The sequence below is a fragment of the Corvus moneduloides genome, chromosome 21 (assembly GCF_009650955.1).
Source record: "Corvus moneduloides isolate bCorMon1 chromosome 21, bCorMon1.pri, whole genome shotgun sequence".
NCBI classification, from domain to species: domain Eukaryota; kingdom Metazoa; phylum Chordata; class Aves; order Passeriformes; family Corvidae; genus Corvus; species Corvus moneduloides.
The window spans coordinates 2,703,647-2,722,989 of NC_045496.1; the positions used below are offsets into that span (position 1 = coordinate 2,703,647).

A 19,343-nucleotide genomic window follows, 5' to 3' on the forward strand; every position below is an offset into this window, starting at 1 on the left:
CCCGGTGTGCAGTTTGGCATGTCGAAATGAGGCCAAGTATCAAAAATTCACTTTTCAGTAATAGTTCCATATGAAAACAAAGTACTCCGTGTTGTGTGAGTCACTCACTGTCCATCCTCTGACACCTCAGAGATTCTGTCTATGGATTTCAGGAGATCAGCAACGAGCTGCAGGGATTCTGCTCCGGAGAGCAGCTGCCTGGAAAGGGAGAGATGCAGTGTTAGATGGGGGGATAGGCAGCCAGGCAGTTCTGGGGTGGAGGTTGCCCACACTCTGTGATCCATCAGGACTGGAGAGACTCAGAGACTCCCACTTTCCACTTATTTTTACCACCTGCACTTGGAGGAAAACACACTGCAGGTAAGAACACGGAATAGCTCCTCTGGCACACAACACAAACCCCTGAGTTTCACTCCTAAAAAACCCACTGAGGACGTTTATTCGTGACCCCAGAATGCAGCCACGTGTCAGGATGGTGTCAGGAGAGCTGTCCCAGCCCAGCTCACCTGATAGATGCCCGGGAGCTGGCTGTGACCTGGAGCAGGTGCTGCAGGGCCACCTCCGCGTTCTGCTTTGCCGCGGCCAGTCCCGCCTGGCCCGCCCGCAGCGCCTCGCTCTCCAGCTTGGAATTCCTCAGCTCAGCCTGGGAGGAATGGGCAAAAACCACGTGAAACAACCACAGAGCTCCAGCAGATACTCCTCAACTAATGAATGCATTCCCACAGCAGTTTATGGGTGTGTAAGGTAATAATTAACTAATCCAGACATAGTGAATACAATAAAACAATGTAATAAATAGCAACTAGATCCCATAACCAGACTGCCTGGAGGGAGTGTCTTCCCAGAATCGTTAGGGGCGGAAGGGATCCCCAGAGATATCCAATCCAACCCCCTGCCGAGGGTCACCTAGAGCAGGTGACACAAGAATGTTTCCAGGTGTGTTTGGATGTCTCCAGAGAGGGAGGCTCCATGCATTCCCTGGACAGTTTGCTCCAGGGTTCTGACACCCTCCATGGAAAGAAGTTCTTCCTCCTTTTAGTTTCTGGCCATTGCTCCTCATCCTGTCACTGGGCATTGCTGAAGAGTCTGGCACCATCCAGGCCCTCCCAGCTTCTGACAGGATACCACAACTCCCAAGCCTTTACTGAACCTGAAAACATGCTCAGCATTTTCCCAAGAGCCTACAAAAATCTTGCAATATCCTTTCCACTGGCTCAACTCCGAGAGGTGTCCCTGCAGCCCCAGCAATGCTGCTCTGTACCTGGAGCAGTGCATTTTCCTGTCTCAGTTTGGCAGTGCTGTTCTCAGCTTTGACAGCCCGTTTCTGCAACAGAACAGAGATTATTGAAACCACAGCGTGCTGAGGCTAAACCAGGCAGCTTTGAGCTACATGGGAATGAGTGATTCCAGCACAGAACTTGGAGGGATATGGTTTGTGTTACACCATGCCATGTTCTGAATGTTTTAGGAGGTAGGAACAGCCCCCTCCTTCCCTCCTCACTGCTCCTTTCTGGCATCTGCAGAACCTCCCCACCCTCACAGGGAAGAATTTCTTCCTGACATCTGATCTAAAACCTAAGACCAGCACTTACAGTCATCAGCTGGAGATTCTGCTCCACATGCTGCACCATCGCTTCCAAATCCCGCGCTTCTTTTTCTTCTTTGATTTTGTTTTCCTCAAGCTTTTTCTCAAGCTTCCTCATGCTTAAAAAAACAATAGATGGCATCCAGTAAGCACTTGTACCATTAAATACTTCAGGAAGGAAATTCTAGGAAAGAATCAAGAATCTCATTGTTATAAGGAAAATTAATTCTTCCCAGAGAACTCCAGTTCTGGGGTGTGGCTCAGGGGATTTCTCTGTTCCACATCCACCAGCATTAATAGGAGCTGAGTGAGGAACACACAAACACACTCACATGTCAGCTGGCTACTAACTTTCCAAGACTTTTTCAATTAAAAAAGACAGGTTTGCTGATGCAGTTTTTAATAAATAGGATCGATTTCAACTCCATTTGTCTTCTTTAAGGATGCTGTTTCTAGTGAGCACCTCTTCTAAGCCAACCCCTTACATGGTTATTTCCCCCCACACTGTGGCTCACGCACTTGTCTGCTTGAGTTTCGGACAGAATCTGAAGCTTATTGATCTTGCTTCTCAAAATAGCATTCTCTTCTTTTAGCTAAAAAAAAACCCAAACAAAAACCTCTCATTAGGATTGGGGTGCATTTTTGCAACAATACCAACAATCCAAGATCAATAACAGAACATTCAGCTTTAACACTGGAAATTCTTGCACTTTCTAATACATTCAAGCTTAATTTTACCTTCAGTTTACCCATCTGGAAACCACTTCACTAACCCTGTGGGGCACAGGAATGCGACACTGAACCACCAGTGCAAACGTGGCTAATTAATGCTGCCAATTCGAAACATGACCTCAAGGGCCAGGAGCACGAGGAAGTCACCTGGGTCATGCGCGGGGCAGCAGGACAGAGAAGGTACTGGACCTGATTCATGCTGAAAAGCACATTTCCAGACCTAATTCTCTTCCTCAGCATCTCTTGGTGGCAGCAGGCGGTGACATCGAGTTCTGTAACAACCTGGCGCGCAGCTCGGGGCTCGCCTGACAGAGGCAGGAGCCGGGAGGGCGGGCAGCGCTCACCTGCTCGTAGCTCGGCTGCGGGAGGGGGACACAGCCCGGCCCCGGGGGGACCCCGAGCGGCGCCGCGCAGGAGCCGCCACTGACAAGGTGGGCCTCCTCTACGGCCAGCGGCTGGTAGCTCTCGCTCCATTCCTCCTCCTCCTCCTCGTCCCCCGACTCTGCGGGCACTGCGGGGAGCGGCGGCACGACGGGCCCGGGCCAAGCCCCCTGCGGAGGGGAGAGCGGGGCTGAGGGGGGTGTCCTGACGAGATGGGACGGGGACCCGGCCGCGCTACCGCCCAGGGCCTTACCTGTGTGTCACCGCCCGCCCCGTCACCGCCGCGGGACTTGGAGCGGACGAACTCGTGGAAGGAGAACGGGTTGGGCTCGGCCGGAGCCCCCGGGAGCGGCGGCGGCGCCGCCATGGCCGCCTGAGGGCGGGGCGGGGCTCCCCCGTCGGAGCGGACCAATGAGCGCGCGGCTGCCGCGGCCCCGCCCAATCGCGGCTCCGCCCCCGCCCCGCGGGCCCCGCCCCGCCCCGTGACCCCGCGCTCCCGGTGGCGGCAAGATGGCGGCGGCCATGGCGTGGCTGCGGCGCGGCGCCTGCGGCCCGGCCCGGCGGTGAGCGCGGCCCCGGCACCGCGCGGGGTGGGGACGGCGCTGGGGACCGCGGGGGACGGGGTGGGGACGGGCGGCAGCGCTCGGGACCCGCTCTAGGAGGGGATCAGCGCTCGGTAGCGGCCTTGGCGGAGGCGCCGCCGGCGCGCCCGGCACGGTGCGCCCGCAGGCCGTGACGGTGTCCCCGGTGTCCCGCAGGTGCGGGCTGGCGGCCGGCCGGAGCTACAGCGGCGGCGGCGCGTACCCCAGCGTGTCGCTGACGTGCCCGCTGCCCGGCGTGCCCAAGGCCGTGTTCGCGGCGGCCGAGAGCCGGGAGCGCTTCGAGACGCGGGTGACGGTGCTGGAGAACGGGCTGCGCGTCGCCTCCCAGAACAAGTTCGGGCAGTTCTGCACCGTGGGCAGTGAGTACCCGCCGGGGCTGGCGGCAGCCGGCCGGGGCAGGGCTGTGGCGGTGTCGCCTCGGCTCCCCCCGAGTCGGGGGTCTGTTTGTAAGGACCGGGGGTGTGAAAGTCACGCTGGTTTATTCTCTTCTTTATGCCAGTTCTGGTAAATTCGGGATCAAGACACGAAGCGAAATACCTCAGTGGTATCTCCCACTTCTTGGAAAAGCTGGCTTTCTCCGTGAGTACTGCCCTGGACTCCCCAGGGGTTCCCAGACCTGCACGGGGCAGCGAGGGAGAGCAGCCAGGCAGGGCCTGACCCTCAGGGCTCTCTGCACTCGAGCTGTTTAAACCGTGGTGACAGAGTTAATAGAGTCACAGAATATTAATTTCTTGTTAATTATCACGGCTGTAATTATATTTTGGAAGTCTCTGTGCTTTCACCTGCAAGGTTGGCAAATCGTGATCAAATCGTTTGACTAAAAGGATGTAGATGATAGTCTGGGCTACGCTGAAGGGTTACAAGCAGTTATTGCTTTACTAATTAATAACACTGGTATCTTCTTCCTTAGTCCACAGCTCAGTTTGGCAGCAAAGATGAAATTCTCCTCACCTTAGAGAAGCATGGAGGCATTTGTGACTGCCAGGCATCGAGGTGGGATGCTTCTGCTGTTACCTGGTGTTGTAGCACTGACAACACTTTGAGTCTTTTTTTCTGCTGTGGGCCACGAAAAGCCACTTTTTGTTCCCAAGCAGCAGCAATCCATTTGCGGTGGCTGCTGGGAAGCTACAAAAGTGAGCCTGAAAGGATTATAAAATTCAGATCTATTGAATTTAATGATTAAACAATTAAATAATTTAATGATTAAAACAGCTTCATCTGTGATTTCCTGATACTGAGGTGACACTGAATGATCCCAGAAGTGACTTCTCAGTGCAGAACCTGTTTTTTGTGTTGCAGGGACACCATCATGTACGCAGTGTCTGCTGATGCCAGAGGCCTGGACACCGTGGTCAACTTGCTGGCTGATGTAACGCTCCAGCCCAGGTTATCAGGTCTGGGAACACAATTCTCTGCCTCAAAAAAACATTTCCAACAGATGGCTTGCTCTCAAGAGCTCAGAATTCTTGAAGTGAGCTTGCAGCAGCTGGGTGTTTTGTGTAGGGTTGCCATCCCTTGCTTTGTCTTGTTGCAGATGAAGAAATTGAGATGACCCGAATGGCCATAAGGTTTGAGCTGGAGGATCTGAATATGAGACCTGACCCAGAGCCTCTCCTCACAGAAATGATCCATGCGGTAACACACTGGAAATTCCACCCTGTGTGCAGCCTCCTGCTGCATTCTCTTCCTCATGGTCTTTTTGGCAGCTTCAGGGTTTATTTTAGACTCTTCTAAATTCAGATTTTTTTGTGTGGGGGGGAGAATTTGGCTGTCCCTTCACTCTGAAATCCAGCATTCCACACAGGTGGAAGATTCTAACCCAAGCTAAAAAATAAATCTATCTGTAACTTCTCTTTATTGATGTTGGTGACAAAACCTTACTGAGTTGCACTGACATTAGTGAAAAAATGCTCAGCCTTTCCTCTCTTAGAAGTGGGCTTAATTCCAAAACAAAAACGGGTTTAGAGAGGGGGTTTAGAGAAAAATGAAGTGATGTTTGTGACTTTAATGTCTCTGTTCCCTTTTAGGCAGCCTTCAGAGACAACACAGTGGGACTGAACAGGTTCTGCCCCGTGGAAAACACAGACAAAATCGACCGGGACGTGCTGCACTCGTACCTGAGCAGTTACTACACCCCAGACAGGATGGTGCTGGCCGGGGTGGGGATTGAGCACGAGCACCTGGTGGAGTGTGCCAGGAAATACCTGCTGGGGGTGGAGCCCGTGTGGGGCACTGGGCGGAGCAGGGGCGTGGACAGGTCCGTGGCTCAGTACACCGGAGGCATCGTCAAGGTAAATGGTGCAGGTGGCATCAAGCATCTTGCTCATTTCTCTACAGGCTTTTGCTTTTCTAAAGTTACATTTCATGAGTATGAGCCCAAACTGGCCATGGCAGCTGTTAATTGTGATGTGGTAATTATTGGGAATGTATCAAACTGGGTACAACAGGGAAAATTGGTGTTAATAATCTGTCTGCCCTTCCCACAGGTGGAAAAAGACATGTCAGATGTGAGTCTGGGCCCTACTCCCATCCCAGAGCTCACCCACATCATGATTGGGTTAGAAAGCTGCTCATTTTTAGTAAGTATTAACCTAAAGTCCTGCATTTTGGATGCCCTGTACTTGGAGAATCCCAGGAACACTGACATTACACAGACATTAACATTTTTGCTGCTGCACTGCACATAAAAACAAGCAGCTTTTTCTGTGACATTTTGCTGAAGGCCTTGACCTTCAGACTCCTCTTGTGCTGTGTTTTTTTTTTCTCCCCTTTACTCACCCCAGACCCTTGAGAACTCTGCCATTACCTGACTGAGTTTCTTGTTGCAATCCAGGAGGACGATTTCATTCCTTTTGCGGTGCTAAACATGATGATGGGAGGTGGTGGCTCTTTTTCAGCTGGAGGGCCTGGCAAGGGCATGTTCACCCGGCTGTACCTCAATGTGCTCAACAGGTTGGTTTGTCTTGCTGTTGAGGGGTGGCAGAAACAGTCCTGTAGCAGGTTCACATGGGAAAAAAATGAAAGCAACCCCCCCAGGTTTTACATCAGCTTATTCTGCTTGGAACGTGGGACTGGTTTGTCAGTTGGCATTTTGAGAGGGTGAAAGTACAGGGCAGAAGTGACCAGGAATCCTGTTTTCTTCCACTTGTCCTATCCATGCTTTAATCAGGGGATATTAACAGGATTGGCTCTGTACTGTCCTGGGTTGGTCTCAAGGATTCAAGTGGAGAGAGGGGAGTAGATGCCACATGCATAAATTGTCAGAGGCAGGGATTGACAATTCTCATTGCACTGCTGAGAATCCTGAAAATGCACTAGGAGGGAGCTCACTGATGATGTTTGTTTTAATTTTTGCATTGTAAATTCTGGTTTTTAAATTTTAAAATACTGTTTGTATTACTCACAGGCACCACTGGATGTACAATGCCACCTCTTACCACCACAGCTATGAGGACACAGGTCTCCTGTGTATCCATGCCAGTGCAGATCCAAAACAGGTACAGTCCTGTACTCACAGACAGGTGTCCTTAAACAGTAACCACATCACTCAGTACCACACAGTGGTGTTGACACAAGAAGCATCGTTCTGATCTTCTTTCCATGATCTGTTTTCCCCAGGTTCGGGAGATGGTGGAAATCATCACCAGGGAATTCATCCTCATGGCAGGAGCAGTGGGAGAGGTCAGCAGCACATTTGAACTTGCAGATGGTCTTTGAGCTGAAATAATCCTTGGAAGTGTCCAAGGCCAGGTTGGATGGGGCTTGGAGCAACCTGGGATAGTGGAAGATGTCCCTGCCCATGGCAGGGATGGGGCTGGATGGGGTTTAAGGTCCTTCCCAACCCAAACCAGTCTGGGATTCTGTGAATGCATTGCACTGACTGTGCTAGAATGGGTTTTTATAGACAAGTTTGTTGCATTTCTGTAAAAGAGTACAGCAACATGAGCAATGCATCCACAAAGGGAGAGGTGTCTGCAGAACTCTTCCCTGTTACCTTGTATTAGAGAGCAGCAACCAGAATTTTTTTCATTTCCTGCTCATTCACAGGTAGAACTTGAGAGAGCAAAGACACAGCTCAAGTCCATGCTCATGATGAACCTGGAGTCTCGGCCAGTGATCTTTGAAGATGTGGGGAGGCAGGTTCTGGCAACCAACACAAGGAAGCTACCTCACGAGCTCTGTGCCCTCATCAGTGAGTAGACAATGCTTTGCCTTGCCTTGAGGGAGCTGTAGGTACACTTAAAATATTCTTGTAGCACTGGCGAATTGCCTTTGAAAGCCTGGGGGCATAAATACTACAGAAATACATTTCAGACTGAGCTTAATTGCTTTCAAGCTAACACAGGGGCTTACTTTAGTCAGAAGGGAAAACCAGAATCATGGTAGAGAAGGTCTGGAGTTGGTTTTCTGAGCATCAGCCTAAAGCTGCTTTGTGCTGTTCACAGTGGAGTTGTCACAGCTCTGCCTTTTTTCTGTCTGCAGGTCAGGTGAAACCCACGGATATCAAGAGGGTGGTGACTAAGATGCTGCATAAGAAGCCAGCAGTGGCTGCCCTGGGTGACCTGACAGATCTGCCCACGTATGAGCACATCCAGGCCGCTCTCTCCAGCAAGGACGGGCGGCTCCCGCGGCTCTACCGCCTCTTCCGATAGAGCAGCACCTCCTGCCCGGCCTCAGACTCCCTTCTTTTTTAATGGTTTTTTTGATTTTCATGTTGCTGTACCACCCTCCCTCCCCCCAATGCTCCCAGGCATTCTGTGCAACCATGGAGCTGAGCAAAGCTGCTTCGGAGCACTGGACTGTGAAGAGCTCGTGTAAGGAGCCAGCCCTGGCTCCAGAGGAGGAGTTTGAGCCTCTGAGTAGGTCACAAGAGGAGATGGTGTTGACACCCTTCTCTTGGCTTTGGGGAGAACAGAGCAAGCCAAAATATTCATCACTACAGTGAAAGCACATCTCTGAGCAGTCAGTCACTGCTGTGCTGCCTCTTCATCACCCCAGCAGTGGAAGTGGGGCTGTCACACGAGGCCCCAGTGTGCCCTTCCTGAGGAATGTGTGGCACCTTAAAGAGCTTGGTTTACGTGTCTGAATTGAAAGAATATTTATAACTGTTACCAAGGTGAACAAAGACTTGGTCAGACTAAATTAGGAAAATAATAGTTATTGTCCCCAGTGAAGTTTGGCAAAAATGTCCTGCAATCCAGGTTTTGTTACAAATCATGGATCCATTTCATCAGTGTAATTCACCATCTGACAAGGAGTCACCCACCTGGGAATAACTTCATCATCTTGCTAGAGCTCTGAGGGAAGCAGACCCATGACAGAACCAGTTTTCTGTGGAGTTCCTCTGCAGAGGTACTGTACATAATGGACACTTGCTTGAGAATGAGAACGATCCTATTCTTCAGGTTTTTCACTTGGACATGAACTGTGCTAAAGAATAAAAGTTCTTTTCCTCCAGCGTTGCTATACAGTTATTAAAATATGAGTTGCTGCTGCTGCTGCACCTTAAACTTGTGCCTCATTTCCTCAGTGTCACCCAGATGGACTTAAGGCCTTGCAAAAAGAAGACACAATCATCAGTCTCACAGCAGAGATATGGCTCAACTGAAAGGCAAGATGATAAAATGACAACATTTAGAAATGTGATCTTGACTGACACCATGTCACAGAAAGCCAAGTGCCGCACGTATGGCATACTGAAGAAATGGAGACTCAAAAGAGGAATAAAACACTGGATTTATATAATCCCCTAATACATGGGTGTAAAAATACAAGACAGCTGTGTTGCAGCACTTCACTGCTAGATGTGTGTGGTAAGGAGCAATCCAGCTGGGAGCAGAGCACTGTGAGGCTGCTGTTACCTGCTTTACCCCGTCCTTTCCTCATGCAACTCAAAAGATGTTGCATTGCTTCCTGCAGAGCCCACAGTGTGGAAGTCCTGTTCAGTTCTTGTGTATGTTTGTGAGGAAATAAAGAGACCTCTGAACAACTGAAGCAAGTAGTAAGAGTTCTGAAATTCATCTGCCAAGGGTTTCTTGAACTGGCAGGTGGAACATACTTTGTTCAATGCAAACAATTCCAGAGAAATCTGTCCCGCTCCTCCAGCTGAAGACAAATGGCCCAGGTCACCCAAACATGCACCATGCAAAGAACTCTGGTTCTGACAACAATAAAAGCTGGTTCTCAGTTAAGGTATTGCATTAATTTATTTTTATTCCTTTAAAAAGAAAGGAAATCCAAATACCTGATGGCTACAGACAGGTCAGTGCCATAAATGTACCGCAGAACAGGAGCCTGTCTTGGACAGGTTGCATAGTCAGCAGCACTTCCTCCAAGGTGTTTGCATGATGTTTTAGGTCCTAAGGTGATTAACGATCCCATCTGTGCCCATGAGGAGTTCTTAATTATTAGCTGTACTTAACATTTTACCAGTGCCATACTGGTCCTTGTAGTATATATAGCCTTAAGACAACACTACTTCAAAAATAGCAAGTTATTCACAGTTTACTGATTTGGAAAAATAAAACCAAAAGGAATTGACTGTGATTGGAGGTAATGGAGCTGTGTGGAGCTGAGTGGCTGCAGTTGCTCTGCAAACCTCCCTGGTGCACTCACTTGACATCACTTTGGTGAAGCATCACACAGTGCCTGTTCTGAGACCATGATTTCCAGCTCCTGCTGCTGAAGGCAGGTAGTGTTTAATCAGCCCTGGGGAGGACAAGTGAGTTCAGGAAGGGATTGCTTCAAGCAGTCTCAGCAGACAAATATATGGCCTGAGAGTTTGGTATTTACCCCCTTAGTAACAGAAGGCCTAGAGAATGATTATTGAAAGGCAATGTTTCTACACTTCAATGTACAGGAGTACATTCACACACAATTTGCTGTAGAGGACCCAAAAAGCCCAACACAGGAGCACCATCCAGACACAGAACTGCCCAAGGCCATGAACTGGTCCCTGTTACTCATTGAACAGAATACCAACGCTTGGCTACAGAGAAGGAGCAAACCCAACCCCACACTGGATGTAAGTGAACCTGATCAAACCAAAGAGACAAAAGAAATTCACCTTTCTGCAGGCTTTTCTTAGGTCCCCTGCCCTGGGTGATGCCAGTTCCAGCAGCTGTGCCCCTGCGTGGAGGGGAATCAAGGGTCTGCACCCAGTGGCTTCCTAAGATAGTCTGGTTAAAAAGAAATCAATTACACCAGTTGGGATGGATGTCTTAAATAACTGACTCCTTTTCTTCGGCAGAAGCACTCGAGCTACATGGATTAGCTCATGCAAATGAATCCAGGATGAGGTTTAAGACATTCTTCACAAGCCACAGCAACTGCCAGAGGTGCTTAAGCAGACAATTCCCTGCAGAGTTTGCCAAGGCCTGAAATCCTCTTTCAGAGCACCTCTACCACGAGCATTGCAGAGCTCCCAGCTCAAGAAATGCTACATATGCTGCTGGATCTTTGGTCCTTTTGTTCCAGGCGTTTCTGAAGTTCCCTTGTAGTCCGCCTCCTTATTCCGATTAAATACAGATCTCTGTCAAACTGCCCTGCAGCCAGTGGGATGCTGCAACAGAAGCACAAGCCAGCAGGTCAGGGCATGAATGCATTCTTGTTTGCCCAGCATTTCCCTACTACTTCATACAACAAAGGCCACAAACCTAATTTTTTCTTTCTTAAGGCATTCAGCTACTGCTGTGGGAGAAACAAGAGTTGTTCTTCCACGGCAACAAGTTAAGGTTTTTCACAGTACTTTAAAATGCTGGTTTGTAAAAGGGAAATGCAATGTAAAAGGGAAACTTTAAATTTTAGCACAAAATGGCCTGCATTCATATATAGAGGACTTTCTTTATGACTCTAAACTAAAGCCCACTCATTTGAAAAGCTAAACCAGGTTACTGCTAATTTGGTGTACTCACTGGTGTGGTTCACCTCAACAATTCTTACCTTGGTCTGTTTTAGGGAGGCCAGAGGAAACCTGAACAGCCCATCACACACTGCTATTTAATGGGTAATTAATATCCATAAACAAAAATTCCCATTTGTAATTGCACTGTTGATTAAATACTTTGAGAAATCACTTTTCTTGATACTCAGGTCTTGAAAACCCTGACCATTGTTACTCACAAAAAAGAGAATAATTTCAGTGATTTAACCACATTTTTTAAGGAGTTCTGCTAATGCAACAGCCTACAGTAGGACATTAAGAACTTGAAGGATCTCAAAATACTCCACTGACATCCAGCTGTGCTGAAATGCAGCCACCACTGGGGAAGGAAAACAGAACTGATCCCAAAGAGGGAACGAGGAAGAGGAAATCTGCCCATGCTGACAGGGAAAACAAAGAGCTGCATCCCAGATAAAACACAGATTTATATTCAATTCCAGTGGGCTCTGTTTATCCCCCATAGAAGGATTAAAGGACCTGGCAGCAGGGATTTCAGCTGTCAGTGCAAGGTTTAAGCTCTTACTGCTCTGACCATGGGCATGTACTGGGTAAAACTGCAACAGGCTGCAGGGAGCTACGAGGGATAGACACAGAATATCCTTGGGATCACTGGAGCCATGAGCAGTCAGTGGAGCTGCATAAGGAGCTACTCACTTGTCTCTGCCAGGCCTCAGCTTCACACGAAACAAGGCAAACACAGGCCTGTGGTCCGAGGTTTTGATGACAGGACAAGAGGAATACTTGACAGCCTGGATGTCATCCTTGTAGCGGCTGCGAAACACGACCCGGTCCTGGGGACAGGGAGACGGGACAGTGATGGTGACTCCCTCTGCACATCACCCACCCTGGGAAGCAGCACTGGCTCACAAGAGACAAATCCATTCATTTATCACACTCCACTCAATGGAATTAAGGTGTCTTGGATGGGGATCCATTCATGAAGTGTCTGATTCCAATAGCTCTTCTGTGCTAGCTCTGAGCACAGGGGAGAGCCCACTCAAACAGGGAAAATAAGGTTAACAGGCTGTGCCAAACTCTCCCTGTGCTCACAAATTCAACAGTCCTTTCTTCCACAAGTCCCAGTTGCCCTTAAGCAACGAATCTCGGCACAACTGAATCCCCTTTGACTTTTGAAATCATCCCTTACCGTGTAGGAGGGAGTCCTTTGCTTGGAAGTGGTGTCATAGCTGTCCTTTCCTATGTCAAACTTGTAGGAAGGACGAAAATGGATATCAGCCTCTTGGAATCCTTTGAAAATAGACCCTGTGAGGGAAGGGGAGAACAGCATGAACAAACTGCTCCTTCCTGACAACTGGGCACTGTGTCTACTAATGCTGGCTAGAAACAACAGCCATGTACATCCCAGAAAAACCTGGGCTTGGGCTCCAGAAAGGAAGCAAGCTCCAGTCCTGACTAGAGAGGATAAAAAATACCCAGTGGCTGTTTAGTCAGTGGCCAACTGAACAAAGAACAGCTGGTCCATGCACTTCCCCTTCCACTGAAAGCTCGTGCTGCTTTGCAGATGCTGTTCAAATCTAAATTCCCTGGACACTGGGACAGAACGATGCCCAGGTTACAGAGGAGTCAGATGAAACAGCAGCAAATGGCCTGGGAGGTTACATTATACAGAGCAAACTGCTATGGCAAAAGGTCCCTTGACACACTGCCACTGTATTTGACAACTGCTGACTCCCTTTTTTAGGGAACTTAACCAAAGAAAGCAGGAAAGGTCTCCAGGAAATGGGGATTGGGCTGACGTTACTCCTGTGTGTAGGTATCTTTGTTCCTGGAGAGGAGGGAGATGAACAGCTGCCCCTTACCCCGACTCATCTCACTGGTCAGCTGGTCATACACCAGGAGCTTGGACACATCTGTGCTCGGGTTCTGGTTCAGGATGGAATCCACAGTCTCCCGATCCTTATTCAGCCGGAAGTTGAAGTCACCAAACCAGAAAACTTCATCAAACCGAGTTGTGACATCACCTGCAAATTCAGACCACAAATGTTCAAGGGATGCTGCTGAATGTGTTCGAGGAAATTCATTCTTTTCACTACCAGGAGATGTGACACTGAGTATGTTTTCTACCTGTGATCACCACTGAATGTGGGAATTAAAAAGCCAGGATAAAACAGAAGTGTTAAAACTTACACAAAAACCTAATGCTACACTGCAGATAAAGAGTATATTCAATTTTCTAGTAAAAGGACCTAATTATTTATCTGGGCATCAAGTTGTCAGCACAGTATTAGGAAATGAGAATGGAATTTGGCAAACAATGCTCTGACCTGTGTACATTCAAAGTCACATAAGGCTTCTTCTCTTAAGCTTTGAAATAAAGTAATTCCTGATTCTAGAAAACACTTGGAAAGTGAAACACATCTGTAATATTCATAATAATTAAATGAAAGTTATTATATTGCTAAAAAAATACATCATGTAAAAATTCCCTTTTGAATTTTCTCTCTCCCAATTTTTTTCTCAAATTCCCTTTTTTAAGAAAAAAAAATAAATCATGGGAATAATAACTACCCTCAGACAAAAAGAGCTGTGGTCTCTTTTTACACTGTCTCAAGTGATAACTTTTCTTGTCTCTTTCTCAGTGCAGTCTGACAGACAATGCACAGACTCTGCTGATCTGGGCTCCCACACGCTCATGGTTTCACACTTACTAGAACTGGATCGATATGGATTTGTGTCCGGAACATTCTTGGGAAGTGTAAGGGCTTGAATGGTTTTATTGTAGTCCAGTTTCCTCTCATTTACTTTACTGTCCCCAGCTGCAAGACAGAAACCCCATTACTGCCAGGAATGAATAATTTTCATTCAATGACCATTTTTGGTTACACCAGGAGCTTCCAAAGGGCATCACCCATTTTCCACATGTAAAATGTGACACTCTGGGAGCATCTGCACTGAATAATAATGACAGAAAGTGTGGAAAAAGGGATACAATGGTGCAGAGTTCATTTCTGTTTCCATAAACACAGTTCTTTTGTAAGTTTGTTACCAAACAATCCTCCTCCCTTATCCTTCTCAGCTCAGCAATCCTGAGCTTTGGCTTCAGCCTGTCCTGCTTTTTCACCTCTGTACAGCTCCCTCCCCTCCTCCCTCAGCCAGGACACTCATAGCAAGATTGCAAATGTCTCACATGTGAAGTGAGAGGTGATGAAGAGAAAGGAGGTCCCAAAAAACGTGAAGCAGATTCCCAGAGCTCCCTTGGTTTTGATCTGAGACACGATTCGAGTTGTCACCGTGGCATACTCCACTTCTGGAAGGATGAAAAGAAGATGCTATCACTGCAATGCTTCTGAGAGTGAGCAGGGAGGTTAGGAGAGGGAGAAAAGGGCAGGGCACAGGCTGGCAGCAGTGCCTTCAGCTCCCCACACACCTGAGCAGAACCAGATGAGGTCCCTGCGGATGAACACGGACATGTAGAGCACTCCGTGAGCGGCCGAGTGCAGCAGGACGTAGTGGGGGCCCAGCGTCTCCTGCAGGCGGATCTCCCACTCTCTTCTGCAGGAAAGAACAACAGCTGGATCACACAGACAGTACAGGAGACAACAACCAGGAGAGGAGATCAGCATTGTGCACACAGAGCAATCCCTCTCATACAGAACTACAAGTCATAAGCAAAACCTGCACTGAACTAAGGAGTGGCTGCTGAGAGGCCACAGAAATCAGTAGAGCTTTGCCATCAGCTGCCCCGACAACAGGATGGAATTCTGCATGCTCAGAGAAGCTGTTTCATCCCTGGCAGTGCTCAAGGCCAGGCTGGACAGGGCTTGGAGCACCCATGTCTAGTGGAAGGTGTCCCTGCCCACGGTAGGGGGTGGGACTGGATGGGCTTTAATGTCCCTTCCAACCCAAACCATTCTGGGATTTTATGATTCACAGATCTCTGTGACTTTTTCCTCTAATCCCATTTCCTCTGGTGTTCATGCAATAGAATTCAGTCTTGTTAAATTGATTGATTATTGCAAATATTAAGAACATAATGGGGACTATTTCTAGTCTAATTCAAAGCAAAATGATTAGTTAACAATAAAAGAAGATGGTTCATTACATTGTTTTTGCTACCTGTCTGGACAGCCTTCTTGAACCCCAATGACATACATGTCCTGGGCAAAGTCTGGATCTGTTGGCAATAAGAAGTCATCCAGATTCACTGGAAGTTCCTATTACACAAGAAATTTAAAACAAAAAGAAAGAAAAGCAGTGTTAGTTATGCAAAGATTTACTAGAAAAATACCTTGTAATTTGACAAAGACGATGACTCAGGTTGACAAGGAACATAGTCATGAACAAAAAAGCATCACCCCAATCCTTGCAGCAGAGCTGGGCTAACTTTACTGCTGTCAAAAGACCTGTGAAGACTTCTGTGCACTTACCTTCTGACCCTGCATGTTCCAGGTGGCCACAAAGATTCCGATGTTCCGATCAGGGAAATACCTGCTAAGTTCTTCTGCTCCCATTAAGGCACCACTTGCCAGAAGGCTGCCTTCCAAATAGCTCCTGTAGACAGAAGACCCAAAAAAGAGCATCTAAGGAATGGGCATGGCAGCTGGGATACTGATTTGTAATGCTTGAAACTTGAACTAATCAAGAATATACCTTTAAGAAGAAGGAATTTAATATTTATTTATATATTGTTCTGCTTGCCTAAAGTTCCTTCCAAAGCCAGGACACAAGGGTGATAGCGAGGCTGATGCTGCTCAGGTTGTGTGATGAGAAGGCTGAAGCCATCCAAAGTCTTCAGCCCCACTAATACTCATCCAGAGAGAGAACAAAGAAATTGGTTTGATAGCCTCAGGTTGCCCAGAGAAGCTGTGGCTGCCCCATCCCTGGAAGTGTTCCAGGCCAGGTTGGACGGGGCTTGGAGCAACCTGGGCTAGTGAAAGGTGTCCCTGCCCATGGCAGGGGGTGGGGCTGGGTGACCTTTGAGGTCCCTTCCACCCAAACCATCCTGTGTTTCCATTACATTTGAGTACCTTGAAGCAGCTCAGCTTACTTCAAACATAAAAACAGCTCCACCATTTCCAGTGTTCTGGCATCAAGTTTCCCCTAACCAAAAACTCAAACTCACATCCTTCCTTCAATTCAGCTCATCAAATCACCTTCAAGAAAATAATTTATTGAACCTGATGTCTCAAAGCATCCCATTTGGGAAGGACAGATGCATCCCACAGAACATGCCCCTCTGAAGGACACGCTTACAGAGGTGAGGGATGCTGGCACAGGGACTGCATGTTGAATAAGCATTTTTAATCTTGCTTAAGCTCTGCAAATAACGAAGAGAGAATAATGTCAGGGAGTTCTGGGCAACCCAACACTGCCCACCTGGCTCCAGCTGCTTAAGGGAGGAATGGGAAAGAAAACCCTGTGGCAAACAAGTAACAATCTATCTTTGAGGCTTTTTATAGTAGTTAGTAGCACTTTAATTGATCTCAGAATTATTTCCCCTCTACTACTGACTCCCATGCTTTGGATCAATTATTAGATTTTTCCCTCCTGGAAAAGCTGGGGCAGAGGAGCTCCTGTGGGATACTAGAGTAGTTCCCAATACATAATTTGATCCTGCTGGAAGCCAAACAAGTGCAACATCTGCTCAGCACCTCACAGGACTCTGATAATACTGCATGACAATTTCAATTTAAAATATCTGGTGTTATTTTTTCTGCAATTTATCATTTCAGTTCAAGCCCAATGTACTTTTAGATTTTTCTAAAAAATAGTTTTGCCAACTGCTGGCTTGCACAGCTACTGCTTCTTAATTCTCAAAACAGATTATGTAAACATTGCAAGCAAACTGACAGCAAATCAAACTCGTATTTAAGAAAATACTCAGCTAAAAGGAGCAAATGTACCAATCTCTTCATCTTCCAACTGTTTCCAGTCCCCACAGCAGGTTAAATAACACAGACCGGCTTTTGTGCTTTTCCAGGAGCTCAGAAGTTCCCTGCCCCTGCCCAATGGGATTCTCCTTCCCTGCCAACACCCCAAACTCTGCCAGGAGAAGCTGGGGGAGCCCTACCTGCTGCGAACATCCTTGGCTCGAATGGGAGTGAGCACGCTGAAGGTGGATTTCATGGAGTCTGTGGAGCAATTGTCATAGAGTGTCCCATTGCCCTGCAGCTTGGAGTCGCTGAGGCTGCTGCTCACCCTCCCAAACTTGTGCTGAGAATAATGTCGGTAATCCAGACAATCTGAGTCGATCCTATTAGCTGTCCTCAGGGAGTGGGAGGCCACGTTGAGCTCCATGGGGGGCAGGGGGCGGGCCGGCATGATTTGGGACAGCCGGGGTTTGCCCCCCGCGAAACCCTTCCCCCGCAGGAGCCCCCCAAAGGCACTGGAGATCTCGGAGGCTCGTTTGCCCAGGTCCGAGGCGCCTCCCCTGCTCTTCCCCACGGGACTGGCTTCCAAGGCGTCTGGTGAACTGGGCAAGGAATCCTGCTGGCAGCAGGGATTGCAGGGGCTGGCCCTGCCCCTGGTGGGAGGGCTGGGGGACGCTTCCCGCAGGGAACCGTTGGAGGAGCTCGTCTCGTTGGGATCAGTCAGACTTTCCTGGCTTGTCCTGAACCGTCTCCACCTCCTCCAGCTCTTCTCATCCAGGGATGCAGCACGCTCCAGCCGGGGCTTCCGAGGGGGCCTTGGAGTGATCGATTTAATTTTCATATTGGCTTTGAGCTCTTCCGGCAGAAGCTTTAAGGTCTCACTTACGGACGTGCCTATTTTCGGAGGTGCCCCCTCGCCCCCAGCCTCCTTCTTGGCTGCTTTTCCAGCTTTTTTTGCCTGCAGGTCCTGTACTGCTCCACCCTCCATGCTCCGAGTAAGACACACCCTTGAGTGCTGTGGAAATCCATTTGGAGTACTCATTGTCCCCTAGGTACCAGCTATGGATGCTGCTCCAGACGAAAACTTCCTCAAAGCATGGTTTCCTTCCCTTTACCACCCTGTGGGTTCACAGGGCTTCACTCAGCCAGCAAGACATGGGAACTGCAGACAGCTCAGCCTCTAGCTGGGAACGAAGGGCAGGTGAATGTGCAGGCAGATGCATCGTCTGCAAAATTCCAAGACGTGGGATACCTGGATTCCCCCAAGAGAAAGATGTAAGAATGAAAAGTTATTGAGCTGCAGACTGTACTCCTTGGTCAGAAAGCATCTCCTTGCAGAACCTCTTTCTAGCACAACTCAAACCTTAACGTGACCTTGTTAGAAAATCACTGTTATTTCCCGTTTTTCCCCCAAAAGCAGAGCAGAGAAGTGACCTCCACACTGCTGCAAGCATCACGGCTGTGTACACCCTTCTTTGAGAAAAGGCTGTGTGTCCTGTTAGCACGAAAGGAAATTTAAACTACACAGAAACCGCAGCTCGTTGTCCTCGCTGTACACAGGCGTCACCAGCACAACCAGCCCGCAGCACCGGCTGCCCGAGGCCAGGAAATTTCCAGTGATCCCACAGCCAGGAAATCGCTGCCGCCTTCTCCTGCCTTGCACCAACCCCGCTCACTGCCGCTGACACCGAGACAACACCCCAGGGGTGGGTTTAGGGTACGGAAAAGGGGTTCGACTACATTTCTACACGAGGGAAGCACCTCGTCATTCTGCGGCTACCGCGGACCAGCCTCCCCCCGGCCGCTGCACCTGGGAGGGCAACACCCGATGACCGCAGCCCGGAGCCCGGGTTTGGCACCGAGGGGCCGCCGCCGGCATCCCCCGGCCGGGCAGGACGGACCCGGCCCCGGCCCTCACAGCGGCCGCGCCTCCCGCCCGCCGGGGCCGCCCCTTCCCCGCCGCCGCGGGCCTCACCGGTTCCTCCTCACGGCTCCTCCACGCTGAGTCGCAGCGTCGGTGCCGGTGCCCGTTTCTGTGCCAGTGCCCTTTTCGGTGCCCGTTTCGGTGCCGGTGCCGGTCCCGGCGCGGCCGCCCCGGCCCGGCCGTAGCAACGGGGGCAGCGCTGGGCCGGGCCCGCCCCGCCCGCAGCGCCCCCCGGCGGCCGGAGGAGCGCGGAGCGCCCGCCCGCACGGCGGCGAGAGAGCAGCGACCGCGCAAAGCCGCGGCTGTCGCGACACGGGATGCCGGCGGCCTTTGAAAAGCAGCTTAA

At 49.4% G+C, this 19,343-nt stretch overlaps 3 protein-coding genes across 3 annotated transcripts; 1 reads left to right on the forward strand and 2 right to left on the reverse strand.

Annotated features, from left to right (window-relative positions):
- Positions 1–46: 46 nt before the first annotated feature.
- On the reverse strand, positions 47–3,083 carry ENTR1 (endosome associated trafficking regulator 1). Its single transcript, XM_032131169.1, has 7 exons — positions 2,952–3,083; positions 2,662–2,868; positions 2,105–2,178; positions 1,593–1,704; positions 1,262–1,324; positions 507–643; positions 47–198 (listed from the first exon to the last, which is right to left on the reverse strand). Exons 1-7 carry the CDS (start codon positions 3,063–3,065, stop codon positions 105–107), a joined length of 801 nt encoding a protein of 266 aa, XP_031987060.1. The 5' UTR covers positions 3,066–3,083; the 3' UTR covers positions 47–104.
- A 124-nt stretch (positions 3,084–3,207) lies between these two features.
- PMPCA (peptidase, mitochondrial processing subunit alpha) lies at positions 3,208–9,294 on the forward strand. The gene is made up of 13 exons (XM_032130839.1): positions 3,208–3,261; positions 3,457–3,659; positions 3,800–3,879; positions 4,211–4,293; positions 4,600–4,694; positions 4,835–4,935; positions 5,328–5,591; positions 5,787–5,879; positions 6,134–6,252; positions 6,707–6,797; positions 6,919–6,981; positions 7,348–7,492; positions 7,783–9,294. The coding sequence occupies exons 1-13, from the start codon at positions 3,209–3,211 to the stop codon at positions 7,950–7,952; spliced, it is 1,560 nt and encodes a 519-aa protein (XP_031986730.1). The 5' UTR covers position 3,208; the 3' UTR covers positions 7,953–9,294.
- A 193-nt stretch (positions 9,295–9,487) lies between these two features.
- INPP5E (inositol polyphosphate-5-phosphatase E) lies at positions 9,488–19,188 on the reverse strand. Its single transcript, XM_032130838.1, has 11 exons — positions 19,049–19,188; positions 17,274–18,325; positions 15,631–15,754; positions 15,320–15,417; positions 14,631–14,755; positions 14,391–14,510; positions 13,912–14,019; positions 13,063–13,224; positions 12,390–12,505; positions 11,897–12,033; positions 9,488–10,861 (listed from the first exon to the last, which is right to left on the reverse strand). The coding sequence occupies exons 2-11, from the start codon at positions 18,113–18,115 to the stop codon at positions 10,729–10,731; spliced, it is 1,965 nt and encodes a 654-aa protein (XP_031986729.1). The 5' UTR covers positions 18,116–18,325; positions 19,049–19,188; the 3' UTR covers positions 9,488–10,728.
- Positions 19,189–19,343: the final 155 nt, after the last annotated feature.